The 17,030-nt window shown below is 56.4% G+C and overlaps 2 protein-coding genes across 3 annotated transcripts in view; one reads left to right on the plus strand and one right to left on the minus strand.

The window, feature by feature from the left end:
* The window catches only part of LOC140717641 (cation channel sperm-associated protein 1-like), a 20,706-nt gene extending 19,138 nt beyond the window's left edge, over window positions 1-1,568 (minus strand). The window contains exons 1-2 of one of the 2 annotated variants that reach the window (XM_073031247.1): window positions 1,459-1,568; window positions 85-244 (exon numbers count right to left, since the gene is read on the minus strand). In XM_073031247.1, coding sequence (XP_072887348.1) covers window positions 85-116 — 32 coding nt within the window. In that variant the 5' untranslated portion in view covers window positions 117-244; window positions 1,459-1,568. The remainder of the gene's footprint in view (window positions 1-84; window positions 245-1,458) is intronic. The other variant, XM_073031246.1, reaches the window with a different exon arrangement.
* Window positions 1,569-7,753: 6,185 nt separating this feature from the next.
* The window catches only part of LOC140717642 (serine/threonine-protein kinase D3-like), a 54,900-nt gene continuing 45,623 nt past the window's right edge, over window positions 7,754-17,030 (plus strand). The window contains exon 1 of the mRNA XM_073031248.1: window positions 7,754-8,230. Coding sequence (XP_072887349.1) covers window positions 7,958-8,230 — 273 coding nt within the window. The 5' untranslated portion in view covers window positions 7,754-7,957. The remainder of the gene's footprint in view (window positions 8,231-17,030) is intronic.

The following is a 17,030-nucleotide window of genomic DNA, read 5'->3' on the forward strand; positions in this document are numbered from 1 at the left end:
CCCACACCTCCTCTCTCCCTTCACCCCCCTCCCAGCACTGCTCAGACTGCCCGTACCCTTCTCCCCCACCCGGCCCTATCGCACCTGTTGTGCTTGAAGAACTGGAAGACGCGCATGGCCTGGGCCAGTTTGAAGATGCGGAGAATGCGGAAGACGGTGAACTCGCGAATGTTCCCGCTGGTTCCAGCGGGCTGCAGGAGGGAGACCACCAGCACCAGCAGGGTGAGGCACACGATGGACAGGTCTGTGGGGAGAGGGCACCCTCACAGGGCTGGGTCACACCACCCCCCTGCTCCCCTATCCCTCTTCATTTCCACACACTCACACACAGACCCTCACACATACACTCGCACCTACACACATGCTTATTCACTCCCTCTCCCCTCCCCTCCTCCCTCCCCCTCCCCTCTCTCTCCCCCTCTCCCCTCCCCCTCTCTCCCCTCTCCTCTCCCCCTCCCCTTCCCCCTCTCCCCTCTCCCCATCTCCGCTCTCCCTCTCCCCCTCACTCTCTCCCCTCTCTCTCTCCCCTCTCTTCCCCCCCATGCTCTCCCCTCTCCCCCCTCTCTCCCCGCTCCTCCTCTACCCTTCCCCCTCTCCACCCTCTTCCCTCCTCTCCGCCTCCCCCTCATTCTCTCCCTCTCTCCCCCTCCCCTTCCCCCTCTCCCCCTCCCCTTCCCCCTCTCCCCTCCCCTTCCCCCTCTCCCCCTCCCCTTCCCCCTCTCCCCTCCCCTCTCTCCCCTCTCCCCTCTCCCTCTCCCTCTCCCCTCCCCTTCCCCCTCTCCCCTCCCCTCTCTCCCCTCTCCTCCTCCCCATCTCCGCTCTCCCCTCTCCCCCTCACTCTCTCCCCCCTCTCTCTCCCCCCATGCTCTCCCCTCTCCCCCCTCTCTCCCCGCTCCTCCTCTACCCCTTCCCCCTCTCCACCTCTCTCCCTCTCTCCGCCTCCCCCTCATTCTCTCCCTCTCTCCTCCTCTCCCCTCCCCCTCTCCCCCACTCCCCCTCTGCCCTCCCCCTCTCCTACTTCCCCCCTCCCCCTCTCACTCTCCCCCTCTCTTCCTCTACCCTCTCCCCTCCCCCCTCTCTGCCCCTCCACCTCTCTCTCCCCTTTCTCTCCCCCCCTCTCCCTCCCTCCCCCGACTCTCCCTCTCCCTGTGCCAACCCAAAACCAATCCAGGATTAGACCAGCCACAATCAAACCAGTACCAGGCCTGATGGGCCAAATTGGCCCACTCGGAACCCCCTCCCGCCCCCCCATTTCTACATTTTCCCCTCCCCCCTCGTTCTACCTTCCTCTCGTCTGCAGTCCCCTCACCTCGCGAAGCCCCGCCCCGCGGCCTCCCCACAGGAGCGATCCGACCTCCCGAGCGTTTCTCACCAACCCTCCCCCCACCCCAACAACGTCCACCAGACCCTTCGACAAGTGAGGCACCGTTACCCCACTCTTCCTCGCAGGCGTCTCACCCAAGTCGTTCCAGAAGTTCTTGAAGAAGTTCTTCCTCCCAGACAAAGACCTTGACGCTGTACTCGAACATGTAGATGGCCATGAAGATCGAGTCCATCACAGACAGGAAACCAGCCTGGTGGGAAAGCAACGGGGAGCTCGAATTTACTGATGTGTGGGGGGGGAGCCAAAAATAAAAAGAAGGAAAAAAATAAATAAGCAATAACCAATCGAGGACATGAGATGAAGAGTCCTTGAAAGTGAGTCCATAGGTTGTGGGAACAGTTCAGTGTTGGGTTGAGTGAAGTCATCCCATCTGGTTCAAGAGCCTGATGGTTGAGGGGTGGTTAAGGGGACCGTCCTCTCTATCCCAGGCCGTTAAAGGGATTGGAGACAGCAGGTGAGGCTCCTGCACTTGTGAGACCGATGGTGAGAGAAGAGTTTGCTAACCGAATCTCGGGGGGGGGGGGGGGGGGGAAGAGGAGGAGAAAGAGGCGCTGCAGACTGTAACGTTGAACCAGCGAGCTGTCGGCCTCCCCTCTCACTGTGGCGGGGGGCTGATACCTCCCTCCCCCTCGTTAGTGTCGGGATGAAGAGTGGGTGTTGACCGGACTCCGAGATCCTGGGTCTCTCCGGGGTGGGGTGGGGGGCTTTGCTTGGGTGGTGGGTGGTAATGGGGTGGGGGGGGGTGGAGGGGTGGTTGAATTTGACGCTTTGCTGTGTGTGGGGAGGGGGGGGAGAGGGGGGCTTTGGGGGTTCTGAAGTGTTTCTGTCAAACCCCAGGAGACACAGCCTCAAGATTCGGGGGGAGTAGATTTAGGACGGAGATGAGGGAGGAACTGCTTTTTCCCAGAGAGTGGTGAATCTGTGGAATTCTCTGCCCAATGAAGCAGTGGAGGCTGCCTCAGTAAATATATTTGAGACAAGGTTGGATAGATTTTTGCACGGTAGGAGAATTAAGGGTTATGGGGAAAAGGCAGGTGGGTGGAGATGAGTCCGTGGCCAGAGATCATGGTGAAGAAGATGGGTCAGATGGCCTTATGTTCACCAACGGATATAATGAGAAGGCAGGTGTACAGGGCTGATCCAGGATCTGCCACGATGGAATGGCGGAGCAGACTCGATGGGCTGAACGGCCTAATTCTGCTCCTATCGTCTTATCCCTTGTAAAGAAAAAGCGGGTGGTCGACGTAGGGAACGTTGAGGCAGGTACGTTAACGACCGTTTGAGAGCCGCTCGGACGGATACGCGGGTAGGAGGGGTTGAGAGCAGGGCCCCTCGCCAGACCCCCCCCCTCGGTTAACGGCAGGGGTCCGCGGCACAGGGAAGTTCGGGACCCCCTGGTTTAGAGGGATGCAGGCCAAACACGGGCAAATGGGATTGGTCGGTGGGCCTGTATCTGAACTGTATATCGTTCAACTGTTGTTCATGGGAGTGTGGACGGTATAAAGACAGCTGGAGGTGCAGGTGGTTTCGAGGAAGTCCGGAGGCTACAGAAGGACTTGGACAGATTCGGAGAACGGGCAAAGAAGTGGCCGATGAAATAAAGTGTGGGGAAGTGTATGGCCACGCACTTTGGGAGAAGAAAGGAAAGGGGGGACTGTTTTATAGATGGAGAGAGAATCTGAGGCGCAAAGGGTCTTGGGAGTCCTTGTGTGGGATTCCCTAAAGGTTAATTTGCAGGTTGAGTGTGTGGTGAGGAGGTCAAATGTGATGTTAACATTAATTTCTAGAGGACTGGAATATAGAAGCCAGGATGTAATGTCGAGACTTTATAAAGCACTGGCGAGGCCTCGCTTGGAGTATTTGCCCCCCTTATCTTAGAAAGGATGTGCTGAAACTGGAGAGGGTTCAGAGGAGGCTCAGGAAAATGATTCCGGGACTGAACGGCTTGTCGTGTGAAGAGCGTTCGATGTCTCTGAGTGGATATCTTCACTCAACTTCACTCGCCCCCATCAATGAAATGTTCCCACAACCAATGGGCCCACTGTCAAGGACTCTTCATCCCACGTTCTTGATATTTATTGCATCCTTATCTAATATTACAATTTATTTCTTTTTGAATTTGCACGGTTCGTTGTCTTTTGAACGCCCCACGTTGGTGAGGTCTTTCACTGACTCCGTTATGGTTACTATTCTGTAATGGATCTGTTGAGTATCCCCCGCAGGAAGATAACTCTCAGTTTTGTAGACGGTGGCGCGCATGTACTTTGATAATAAATCTACTTTCGCCTTTAAACTTTGAACTCTGGCTCCTTCCGGAGGACGCCTGGATTGAACTCTGAACTTTCGGCCGAAGTTGTAACAGCGTCACGCCAATTGCTGCGCTACTGTGGTGTCAGGCGGCTGTGGAAGCCAAGCCATTGGGTATATTTAAAGCGGAGGTCCCTGATTAGGCAGGGAGAAAGCAGGAGAGTGGGGTTCAGAGGGTTGATACATCACCCGTGATCGCATGGAGATACTAACAGGGGTGAATTTCCTGAGCCTTGCCGAGGAGGCACAGGTGACGGTGGAGTTTCCTGACCCGTGGTGTCTATGCGAGTTGGTGACGTTTGCTCCTGGGGACTTGAGCGAGGCTCCCGATGAAGAGAGACGGAAGAGGAGCAAGTGTTGGGTTGGGCCTTGCCGGGCGCCTCCCCTCGCCCACCTCCTTCCTACCTCCGCGGACGATGACGCTCACGTACGTCTGGGACACCAGCATGACGACGTTGACGACGCCGGTGACCAGGATGAAGGAGCCCACACTGGGAAACTCGATGAAGTCCTTCAGGGTGTTGCGGAGAAAGTTGCAGCACTGGCTCAGCTTCTGCCAATGGCCTTCGACATGCTGTGACCTGCTGCGCTCCCTCTGGTAGATACCTGCGAAGGAGAGGGGCAACGGGTCACATCATGCCCCCCCCCCCCCGAGCACCCCCAAAGCGCCAAGGAAGGCAGGCACGAGGCAAGCGTTCGTTCTGACTACGCGATTGGGCTGGAATACAAAAGCAGGGATCTAATTCGGAGTCTTTGTAAGGCACCGGTCGGACCCGCACCTGGGAGCACGGTGAGCAGTTGCCATGAAAGGAAGTGCTGGCATTGGAGAGGGTCCCGAGGGGGCCGGTGAGAGTTATTCCGAGAATGAAAGGATGGGAGGTGTTTGATGACCTGTCCACGCAGGAGTTTAGAAGAACGGGGGTGGGGGGGGGGGGTAGTGATCTCACTGAAACTTTTCCGATATTGAAAGGCCGAGGTAGAGCGGGCGTGGGGAGGATGTTTCCGACCCTAGGACAGTCTAGGACCAGAGGGCACAGCCTCGGAATAGAAAGGGCGTCCTTTTAGAACAGAGGTGAGCCAGAATTTCTTTAGCCGGAGGGTGGTGAATCTATGGAATTCATTGCCTCGGGAGGACGAGTCAGTGGGTATATTTAAATCGGAGGTTGAAAGGTTCTTGATTAGTCAGGGCATCAATGGTTCCAGAAGGCAGGAGAATGGGTTGATGAGAGGGTAAAAAAAAAATCAGTCCGGATGGAATGGTGAAGCTACTCGACGGGCCAAACGGCCTGTTTCTGCTTCTATGTCGTAAAGGTTTTGCATCCCTCAGCACAGGGTGAGGGAGCGAGGGCTCGGGATTGTGGAGGGGATTCTGGAGCTGGGGCTGTCAGTAAGGGGGTGGGGGGAGGGGGGGTTGTTGGAACGAGGGAAGAGTTAAAATTCTCACTAACCATAATTGTCCATGGAGAAGGTGAGGGTGGGTTATAGCGGCCCTGTGTTTGACCTCTCTTTACCACACCCTATCCCTCTCTCCTTCCTTCCCTCTCTCCTTGCCCTCTTCTCCCCTTTCCTCTCTGGCAGATGTTCCTCTGTGTGTCTCTCTCTCTCTTTCGTTAATGTTTCTTTCTCCCTCACCTTCTCTCTCCTCCGTGCTCTCCCTCTTTCACTCACTCACTGTTTCCCCCCATTTTTTTCCAATACGTCAATCTCAAGCTTTCTCTTTCTTTCCTAGCTAGTCCAAATTTTCTTTGTTCTCTACACCTCCCTCCCTCTTCCCTTTCACACTTTCTCTCTCTTTCTATCTCTTTCACCCTCTCTCTGTCCCTCTCTCTTTCTGTCCTATGTCCCTTCTGCAATTTCCACCTCCCTCTCTCTTTCATACACGCTCTCTGTCCCCCCTCTGTTGCCCCTTCCCCTCACTGTTCCCCCCTGCCCCTTCCCCCTCTCCCTCTCTTTGTCCCCTCCTTTCTATCTATCTCTGTCACTCTATCTCTCAATGTCTTTATCTTTTCTCTCTCTGCTTCTCCCAGTCAGTCTCTCTCTCTATTGCTCTGAACGTCTCTCTCTCTCACGTTCTGTTTCTCTCTATCCCTCTCTCTCTTTCTTGCACGCATTCCATCTGCCCTCAGGGAGAGAGTGTTTAGAACAATCGCTCATGGTTCCAGAGTGGTCACAATGGGACATTGGGGGGTGGGGTGGGGTGGGGAGGGGAGGTGTTCCCTGAACTCTGCTGGGTTCTGCTGTGCTTGGTCCAAGGTTAATCCAGGTCAAGGAAGAGCCACAAAACGTGTTGCTTCACGATCGTTTCATTAAGCTGAAGAAACTGAAAATGTAGCGTAGCGGGGTCCAGCCGAGGAAGGAATGAAGATGGTGGACCGATGTGTTCCGCCCTCCCTATACCACAGATGAGACTTCCCACTCAGATTTGTAGATAAGAGTTAACCAATCCAATAGTCCCTATTCAAATAATGCCAAGAAGTTTCCAGAAAGAGACAGAGAAACTGTGACCACTAGGGGGACACACTGCACAACTGCATATACACACTGTGACCACTAGGGGACACACTGCACAACTGCATATACACACTGTGACCACTAGGGGACACACTGCACAACTGCATATACACACTGTGACCACTAGGGGACACACTGCACAACTGCATATACACACTGAGCACTAGGGGACACACTGCACAACTGCATATACACACTGTGACCACTAAGGGACACACTGCACAACTGCATATACACACTGAGCACTAGGGGACACACTGCACAACTGCATATACACACTGTGACCACTAAGGGACACACTGCACAACTGCATATACACACTGTGACCACTAGGGGACACACTGCACAACTGCATATACACACTGTGACCACTAGGGGACACACTGCACAACTGCATATACACACTGTGACCACTAGGGGACACACTGCACAACTGCATATACACACTGAGCACTAGGGGACACACTGCACAACTGCATATACACACTGTGACCACTAAGGGACACACTGCACAACTGCATATACACACTGAGCACTAGGGGACACACTGCACAACTGCATATACACACTGTGACCACTAAGGGACACACTGCACAACTGCATATACACACTGAGCACTAGGGGACACACTGCACAACTGCATATACACACTGTGACCACTAGGGGACACACTGCACAACTGCATACACACACTGTGACCACTAGGGGGACACACTGCACAACTGCATATACACACTGTGACCACTAAGGGACACACTGCACAACTGCATATACACACTGTGACCACTAGGGGACACACTGCACAACTGCATATACACACTGTGACCACTAAGGGACACACTGCACAACTGCATATACACACTGTGACCACTAGGGGGACACACTGCACAACTGCATACACACACTGTGAGCACTGGGGGAGGGGGCGTACTAAACAGTTACATGCATATAACATACTAGCAGGCAACGATACGGCGTAATTCAAAATCTCGGGGTCCCATGGGACGTCGGACTGCCATGGGTACACAGAAAACGTATGAGGCCAGCCACCGGCCTCCTTCAATTCTGGGAGAGCTTGGTGCCACCGGTATCGGATCACCCAGCCTGGGGCTAGTTGATCGCCATCCCTCCAACCTGTGAGCTGAGAACGGCCGCCTCGCTGACCTGCCATCTCAGATCGGTTATCCTCCCTGACTTCCGAGCGGCGGACGCCTCCGGTCTCTGATTAGTTAATCTCTCCCGATCCGGGATTGGTTGGTCCCCGCTGACCTGGGATTGGCTGATTCCTCTGGCCACGGATTGGTGGATCCATAGTCGCCTGGGCGCGATTGCTTCATCTGACCGTGGACTGACTGGTCCGGCCGACTGGGTAGGTTTCGCCCATCTGACCTTGAATTGGTCCGCCAACTTGACCTTGGATTGGTCCGTCCACCTGACTGTCGATTGGCGGATCTTCCTGACCGTGGATTGGTTGGATCACTGGCAGATCTATCTCAGGCGCTGATTGGCTGCTGCCAATCAACAGCGCTCGCCGCTTCTTGTGTGAGCGCCGCTGCCTTAGCGCAGAACTTGCTGAGGGCGGATTCGAGACGAGTTCAGGGAAATTTCGCCGCGGCTTAAAGTAAAAACGGAAGCCTCTCCGCAACGTGACAGCCAAACTTTCCCAGTCCGCTTCTGTAGTTGTATCCGAAGTTCGGGGCTTTGCTCATGAAATAATCCCGGTCCCTCTTGTCCCCCTTTTGCTCGTCGCCTGCGATGTCCTCGGAACCTGATCTCCGCAACCCCATGCCTGCTCCGGCCGGGGGTCGGAACTCGCTCCCGGGCATGGGTCGCTCGCCTGCGCCGGAGACCCCCGCGGTCGGGTCCGGCAGCCCCACGTCGCCGAAGGTGAACCGTCCGACGGGGCCCACCGGCCTCCACTTCCTAGTGCAGGTGGGTCTCCACCGGGAGAGCGTGTCCCTGGGGCTGCAGCAGGACGCTTCGGTCAAGAAAGCCAAGGAGTTCGCCCTCAGCCTCATCCTCAAGAAGGTAAGGGCCGCGTCTTGCCGGGACTGCGGGGCTCAGGGTGGTTGGATGGAGGGGCAATTGGATCACGGACCCCCCCCCCCACCCCGGTGTGTCGTGTTCTGCTCACAGAGCGCCGTCCGCTCCAACGCAGGGAACGCCGTAAACTGGTCAGCAAGATCCCACAAGCGTCCCAGTCGCCCCAGGGGAGAAGGGGCGCCCTGCCTTTGTGGGATCTAGACACTTCTGATTGGGCGGCGCTCCCTCCTCACCACAACCCCCCCCCCCCACCTCCTGCGGCGCTCCCTCCCACTCCCCCCTCCTGTGGCGTTCCTGGTGCTGTCCCTCCTCGCCACCCGCACCCACCCCACCACCCCCCACCTCCCCGCTCTGTGTGTCGCCCCCTCCTCTCTCACGGACAGCTGTGCCCGACTGTCCGCTACGATCAGCCCCAAACCCCTTCCCCCGCCCCGCCCCCCCCCCGAGGGCAAAACAGACCCTGGACCCTTTGTTGGAAGAAAAGCAGACACTCTTTAAGCCCCGGGGGGGGGGGGACATTCCCACCGGAAAAAAAAGATGTTCTGCCGTCGCCAGGCTCGATTTGTCTGGGATCTTGTTGTGCATGCGTCGGCCAGTTGCCAGAATGTTGTGTCTTGTCCAGGGTGGGGTGGGGAAACAGACCGCCTGCGAGACTGGTATCAGGTGATCCGGACAAGAACATTTGTGTTTGGTCAAATAATTTTTATTTTTGTTCTGAGAAGGTGAAGCCCAGTTTAACCCGTCCCTCAAAATGAAGCCCCCTCCACACCGTCCCGTCACACACTCCCGGGGTCAGACACAGAGTGAAGCCCTCCACACCGTCCCATCACACACTCCCGGGGTCAGACACAGAGTGAAGCTCCCTCCACACCGTCCCGTCACACACTCCCGGGGTCAGACACAGAGTGAAGCTCCCTCCACACCGTCCCATCACACACTCCCGGGGTCAGACACAGAATGAATCTCCCTCCACACCGTCCCATCACACACTCCCGGGGTCAGACACAGAGTGAATCTCCCTCCACACCGTCCCATCACACACTCCCGGGGTCAGACACAGAGTGAAACTCCCTCCACACCGTCCCATCACACACTCCCGGGGTCAGACACAGAGTGAAGCTCCCTCCACACCGTCCCATCACACACTACCAGGGTCAGACACAGAGTGAAGCTCCCTCCACACCGTCCCATCACACACACTCCCGGGGTCAGACACAGAGTGAATCTCCCTCCACACCGTCCCATCACACACTCCCGGGGTCAGTCACAGAGTGAAGCTCCCTCCACACCGTCCCATCACACACTCCCGGGGTCAGACACAGAGTGAAGCTCCCTCCACACCGTCCAACAGCAGGACAGTAACTGGTACACAGACCGCCCTCTCTGTGTCCCGGAGGACTCAGTATTCCATGTGTACCCTGAGTGTGAGGGGTTGCAGCTCCCGTTCAGGGGTCTGGCGGGATTGCTGTTCAAGTTCAGCCCCCACCTGCTAATCCTTGGACATCCGGGTGCGGAGGGAGGGGCGTGATGGGTTAGTCGGGGAGGCGGGGAGGGGGAGCTCCTCGCTGGACTGGTCCGGGCAGTGGGCAGCCGGGGTTCTGTCTGAACAGACAGCCCAACTCTTAACCAGTTGCGGTTCAAGCTTGTCGCCGTCTGACTGTACATTTATACAACCCAAACACAACAACATTCCTCGGGACTGTTGTGCAACCGTGTATCGCACGCAAAAACAATGCTTTGCCATAAATGGCAAAAGCAACACACACACACACACACACACACAAAGTGCTGGAAGAACTCAGCAGGTCAGGCAGCCTCTGTGGACGTGAAAAGATAGTCGATGTTTTGGGGTCTCCACAAGACGCTGCCTGGCCTGCAGAGTTCCTCCAGCACTTTTGTGTGCGCAGGTCTGCAGACGTTCTGGTGGATAAACACCCCGTTTAGTTAACGGGACCGAATCCAACATGCTGGCGGAGCACCGGGGTGACGGCCCGAGGGAAGAAGCTGTCCCCCGGCCTGATGCTCCTGCACCTCCCCTCCTGACGGCAGTGCGTCAGAGAGATCGTGGGAGTGGGATGGGGCGGTGGGGGTCCCCAACAACGCTTGGCTGCTGGTAAAGGTCCTGAATGCAGTGGGGGGGGGTCACCACTGATTGTTCTAAAGCGCAAAAGGGACAGGAACCCAAGCTGCACACCCCACCCCTTGTTACAGTCTCCTCGTCCACGAACGAAACCACATCCTCCTGTGACCGGAACTCTGCACGCCACTCCAGGTCATAAACTCGAGAGATTCTGCAAGATGCTGGAAATCTGCGGGGACTTCGGGCCCCGGAAATGCCACAGCTAGGGGAAGGGTGGGGGGAGACACCCCGGCGACGAGAGGCGCGGCCGTGTCCGGGCTTCCCTGGGAAATGGTCCCACGGCGTCCAGAGTTGACGGTACCCACAGGCGCAACTGGGGCAACCGGGGGGGGGTTTACGGAGCCGGTGGTCTCCGCTGCGTCTCGGGGGTGCCCCGGGCCAGCGTTGACGGTGTTGCAATGTGGAACTATCGGCTGTAAGTCACCGGGGAACAATGGCCCAATCGGGCAGCGTGACCACGGCAGAGACCCGGGCTCCGTTCCGCAGTCCTGACGAAGGGTCTCGACCCGAAACGTTGACCCGCTTCTTTCAACGGATGCCGCCCGACCGGCTGAGTTCACCCAGACATTTTCCATTCCGCTGCTGTCCGCTCGTTCTCCCTCCCCACCCCCGCTCCGGTCCCCCTTGCCCCTTCCAGGGGCGCTAGGATGAGTGGCATATGCGGGCATATGCCGCGCTGGACACTTGCGGGCTGCCACCCAGCGCACCCTCGGACTGCGCCGGTCGCTGACGTCAAAGCGACGCGTTTCACGTTCGGCCAATACGGCTCGTCCTGGATCTTTTAATCTTTTAACGTTCGAAGCAAATTCACTATCAAAGCGCGTACAGGTCACCATGTTGCAACCCCGAGATTAATTTCCCTGCGGGCATTCTCAATAAGTCCGATGGGGTCGATGAGAGGCCGCGCCGACAGGGCGGGCAAACAGCCGGTGTGCAAAACCACAGCAAACCGTGCAAGAGAGAAATAACAATAATGAATGAATAAGCAATAAGTATCAAGAAATGAGGTAAAGAGTCCTTGAAAGTGAGTCTTGTGGGGACAGTTCAGTGTTGGGGCGGGTGAAGTTATCCCCTCTGGTTCAGGAGCCTGATGGTTGAGGGGTGATAACTGTTCCTGAACCTGGTGGTGTGGGTCCTGAGGCTCCTGTACCTCCTTCCTGATGATTGAGGGGTAGTAACTGTTCCTGAACCTGGTGGTGTGGGTCCTGAGGCTCCTGTACCTCCTTCCTGATGATTGAGGGGTAGTAACTGTTCCTGAACCTGGTGGTGCGGGTCCTGAGGCTCCTGTACACTCTTCCTGATGGTTGAGGGGTAGTAACTGTCCCTGAACCTGGTGGTGCAGGTCCTGAGGCTCCTGTACCTCCTTCCTGATGGTTGAGGGGTAGTAACTGTTCCTGAACCTGGTGGTGCGAGTCCTGAGGCTCCTGTACACTCTTCCTGATGGTTGAGGGGTAGTAACTGTCCCTGAACCTGGTGGTGCAGGTCCTGAGGCTCCTGTACCTCCTTCCTGATGGTTGAGGGGTAGTAACTGTTCCTGAACCTGGTGGTGCGAGTCCTGAGGCTCCTGTACCCCCTTCCTGATGGCAGCAGTGAGAGGAGAACATGGCCTGGGTGGTGGGGGTCTCTGCTTTCTCGTGGCAGTGTTTCACATAGATGTGCTCAGGGGTGGTGGTGTACTGGGCCGTATCCACTACCTTCTGTCGATATTTCAGTTCAAGGGCTCTGGTGTTTCTGCCCCCAGCCTGTGGTGGAGCCGGTCGATAAACTCCCCGCCACCCGTCCGGAGTTTTCCGGTTGCGGACTCGGTGGTGCCCCCGTGAGGCCACAGCCTGGAACTGCACCGATCAAAACAGAATGAATGGCCAGAGTGAGTGGGGGGGGCGGCCTTTGCTTCCCCCCCTTTCCCCCGTGACCACATCCCGCTCCGTCCACGCAGAGCCTCAGGACCCACACCACCAGGTTCAGGAAGCCGTCTCGCTGCCTCACCGAGTGCAAGAATCCAGGGACTGGTCCGCCTCCCGCCGATACCGGGCTCGGGACGGAGCCCCGGACAGCAGGAGGTGTCCATTCCCCGTTTGGCCCTACGGGTGCAGAAAGGGATTAAGAAAATTAATTTCCACCAAAACCCCTCCCACAGGGTGGGGTTCCTCCTACACTGCCCTCCTCACGAGGCTTGGGACCCCCTGCCCTCCTCACCTCCCCGCTCCCCCGCTCTCGAGGCATGGAGTCCCGTTCCCCGCCCCTCCCAAGCCCCAGGGACAACCCCAACCACCGTGCCAGCCCCTCCCACAGGTACGGGGCCTCCCATCTTGCCTGGCCGTCTGCCTCCCGTGTCGAGGGGGCAGCGTCAGAGTCGAGTGCCGGTGGAGACTGGCGCACGGCCTATTACGAGCTTAAGGTATAGGAGCAGAATTAGGCCGTTCGGCCCATCGAGTCTGCCCTGCCACTCCGTCATGGCTGATTTATTAACCCTCTCAACCCCATCCTCCTGCCTTCTCCGTGCGACCTCTTAACCCTTACGAATCAAGAACCTATCCACCTCCGCGTTAAGCATACCCACTGACTTGCCCTCCAGGGCCGACGATGGCAATGAATTTCGCAGATTCACTACCCCCGGCTAAAAGAATTCCTTCGCATCTCTGTTTTAAACAGACGTCCGTCCTCTTCTGAGATAGTGCCCTCGGGTCCTAAGCATCCTGTCCGCGTCCATTCACTCTACCTCGGCCTTTCCGTTAAACCTCGGTAAACCCGGGGGATTTTGCAGACGCCGGGAATTCGAAGCCGCAGAGCGCGGGGGGCGGGGGGGGGGGTATCTCGGCTGGTCGGGCAGCATCTACGGAGGGGAATACTGCAAGCGGCCGAGAACGGTCTCGACCCGAAATGTCGACTGCCCTTTTCCTCTTGCCCGACCTACTGAGTTCTTCCGCCATCCCGGGTGCGTTCTTGTAGGTTTCCGCGAGGTCGACCCCCTCCCTCTCACCCTCCCCCCCCCCCCCCCCCCGTTCTTCAAGTGAGTGCGGCCACAGAAGCGGAGGGCCAGGAAAAGGTTACATCGCTTTGGTGATAAACTCAGGAAATGAAGCGGTGTCTTGACACCGAGTCACACGTAAAAATTTCCACTCGCATCAGAAACACCTTTATCTCTCTCTACCTCCCTCTGTCTCTACCTCTCTCTCTCTCTCTCTCTAACTCTTTCTCTCTACCTCCCTCTCTCTCTACCTCTACCTCCCTCTCTCTCTAACTCTTTCTATCTCTACCTCCCTCTCTCTCTCTATCTCTACCTCTCTACCTCCCTCTCTCTCTACTCTCTATCTCTACCTCTCTCTCTCTACCTCTCTCTATCCTACCTCTACCCCCTCTCTCTCTATCTATCTATTTCTACCCCCCTCTCTCTCTATCTCTACCTCCCTCTCTCTACCTCTCTCTATCTCTATCTCCCTCTCTCTCTACCTCTACCTCCCTCTTTCTCTATCTATTTCTACCTCCCTCTCTCTCTACCTCTACCTCCCTCTCTCTCTATCTCTCCCTCCCTCTCTTTACCTCTCTCTATCTCTCCCTCCCTCTCTTTACCTCTCTCTATCTCTACCTCCCTCTCTTTACCTCTCTCTATCTCTACCTCCCTCTCTCTCTCTACCTCTCTCTATCTCTACCTCCCTCTCTCTCTCTCTCTCTACCTCCCTCTCTCTCTCTACCTCTCTCTATCTCTACCTCTCTCTCTCTCTCTCTACCTCCCTCTCTCTCTCTACCTCTCTCTATCTCTAACCCCTCTTTCTCCACCTTCCTTAAATTCACCCACCCGCCGAATTTCCCCGCCTGCACTCCTCTGTGCTGTCTGATTAGCTCAGTCTGAGAGAAAGGTGGGAAGGGGGGGAGGGGGTGTCGGGTGGGAGAGGGTGAGTTTGTGCAAGTGAGAGGCCGGGAATCTCCCCGGCATATCCCCCCCCACCCCCACCCCCAATACTCCGCCGGATCGGCTGAGAAAGTCGCCTCCGGCTCTGGCTCCCACGAGATCGGGGCCGGGAGGTTCTTCTCGTGGGCGTTTACGGGAAATAAAAGAAACGCCATGGAATTTGAGTGGGTGGGTGGGTGGCGGGTGGGGGGTGGGGGAGAACTTACATAAACAACGACTGGCGGACAATCAATGAGCAGAAAGAGGGCAAAAGCCGTGAAAATAAATTAACGCTGGGAACGGGAGTTGTGAAGGGTCCTGAGAGGAATCGGTTCGGAGCGGAGTTGAGCGAAGTTGCCCCACGCCGGCTCAGGAGCCTGATAGTTGAGGGGCAATACCTGTTCCCGAACCTGAGGCGCCTGGGCCTCCCCCCTGACTGTGGTCGTGAGAGGGGAGTACGCTGGTGCTGGACGCTGCCTTCTCGTGGTAGCGCCTCTTCTAGGTCGGGGGAGGAGGGAGGGCTTTTCCTGCGATTAACTGGGTCGTGACCACCGCTTTCTATAGCGTCTTTTTGTTTTTCCGTTCTGGGGCATCGGCGTTTCCATACCCGCGCTCTCCAGAGAGGCCTGTCAGAGACGTTGTTGTCGCGCCAGACCTCATGCTTTGTAACTTCAAAACTTTAAACCGAATTCAAGCTGAGACTCCCAAGTCCGGAATGCGTGATGACGTATGCAAATCACGTCTTTGTACACATAATCCGTAATGAATTATTTAAACGAAGGAGGATGCTTAATCAAACAAGATTACTCAAATATTACTGAAATATTAAATACCCGGCGTACGCAAGCTTGTAATAAAGTCCGGGGCACTGTTGTACCTTCTTTGCGAGGGGGTTTAGACAGACAGACAGAGAGACAGAGAGACATACTTTATAGGTCCAGGACCTCCTGCCTAGTGAATCGGCGAGAGTTTTTACAGTCTGACCCGTGACCCCCGACCCCGGCAACTTCTCCAGCAGTACAATCAGTACCCCGTTCCTGCCCTCTCCCCATATCCCTAGACCCTGCTATCTATAAGAGCTCTATCTAACTCTCTCTTGAATGCATCCAGAGATTTGGCCTCCACTGCCTTCTGGGGCAGAGCATTCCACATATCCACCACTCCCTGGGTGAAAAAGTTTTTCCGCATCTCTGTTCTAAATGGCCTCTACCCCTTATTCTTAAACTGTGGCCTCTAGTTCTGGACTCACCCATCAGCGGGAACATGCTTCCTGCCTCCAGCGCGTCCAATCCCTTAATAATCTTATATGTTTCAATCAGATCCCCTCTCATCCTTCTAAATTCCTATGACGCTCAGTGTTACATCTCGGTGGAATGAGTCTCTGGCTGAATGTACTCCTGTGCCTAACCAGTACATTATGGAGTGGATGGGAGTCATTGTCCAAGATGGCATGCAACTTGGACAGCATCCTCTTTTCAGACACCGCCGTCAGAGAGTCCAGTTCCACCCCCACAACATCACTGGCCTCACGAATGAGTTTGTTGAGGCATGAGGGATGGATGGGGAGGGTGGGAGTGTTTCCCAACCCCAAGCGCCAACTGTCCGTTGCCCCTCTCCTCCCCAGCTGTTACCCCGGCCCGCTGTGTTGTGGCTGCTGTCTCCTCCCCCCCACGGACACTGCTCTGTCCTCTCCGTTCATCCCGCTGCCCCAACCCCCCATCTCCCCCTGTCCATCAGCGATGAAACAGCGCCTCTATCTTAAAGATCGGCCCTGTTCTATCGCGTCACTGTCGCAACGTGCGGCGATATCGGTCACTATCGGGCCGATAACAGCGCGGTCCGACGATGCCTCTGACGCCAACCAGCAGCACCGGGAAACAGCCCTCAGCGCGCACACGCGTACGGAGCTCGGGCGCAGGACGTGGAGCGGGAGAGTGGGCTTGTAAACCTGGCGGGACCTCTGGGCGTTGGGAACGGCGAGGGTGGAGAGCGTGGGACGGGCGGCCGGGGAGCGGTGGGGGGTGGCGGCGCGGACACAGACACCCCCCCAGCCCGGAGACGCCAGGCAAGGTCGCTTGATTCCGAACAATTGGTTTATCGATCACTACAGAGTGTGCCTCCGGCGCTCCCCGCGCTCCCTTCCTCTTTCGCAACCATGGTTCCCCTCTCCCTGCCCCCTCCCCACACTCAGTCCAGATCAGAATCAGGCTCATCATAAGTCACGAAATTAGTGTTTTGTTTCTTTGCGACAGTACTGCAGCGCAACACATTAAGTCACTACAGTACTGTGCAAAAGTCCTAGGCACCCCAGCGAAATAGATGTGCCTTTCGCACGCCGGCAGCTCACGAATCCTAACCAGGACGACTTTGGAATGTGGGAAGGACCCGGAGGCAGCCCTCCTGGAAGTGGAAATCGGCCCATCCTCTCGTAACTGAAAACGCTCTCTCCGCGGATGCCGACTGACCCGCCGAGTGTTTCCTGCAGTTTTTGACTATTTCCACCCCCCCACCCCCCCCCCACCCCCGTGGACTCTGTCTACACTTCGAATTGAATTAATTATGTAGCTTCCCACATGTCACCATATACAACCCTGAGGCTAGTTTTCCTGCGGGCATCCTCAGTAAATCCAACGCCCATGACAGACCGCGTCAGCAGCGCGGGCGACCGATCGGCAAACGGTAACAAACTGCGTGAATATACAGAGAGATAAATAGATAGATAGACAGATAGAGAGAGAGAGAGAGAGAAAGAGACA

The sequence above is a fragment of the Hemitrygon akajei genome, chromosome 28 (genome assembly GCF_048418815.1).
Source record: "Hemitrygon akajei chromosome 28, sHemAka1.3, whole genome shotgun sequence".
NCBI classification, from domain to species: domain Eukaryota; kingdom Metazoa; phylum Chordata; class Chondrichthyes; order Myliobatiformes; family Dasyatidae; genus Hemitrygon; species Hemitrygon akajei.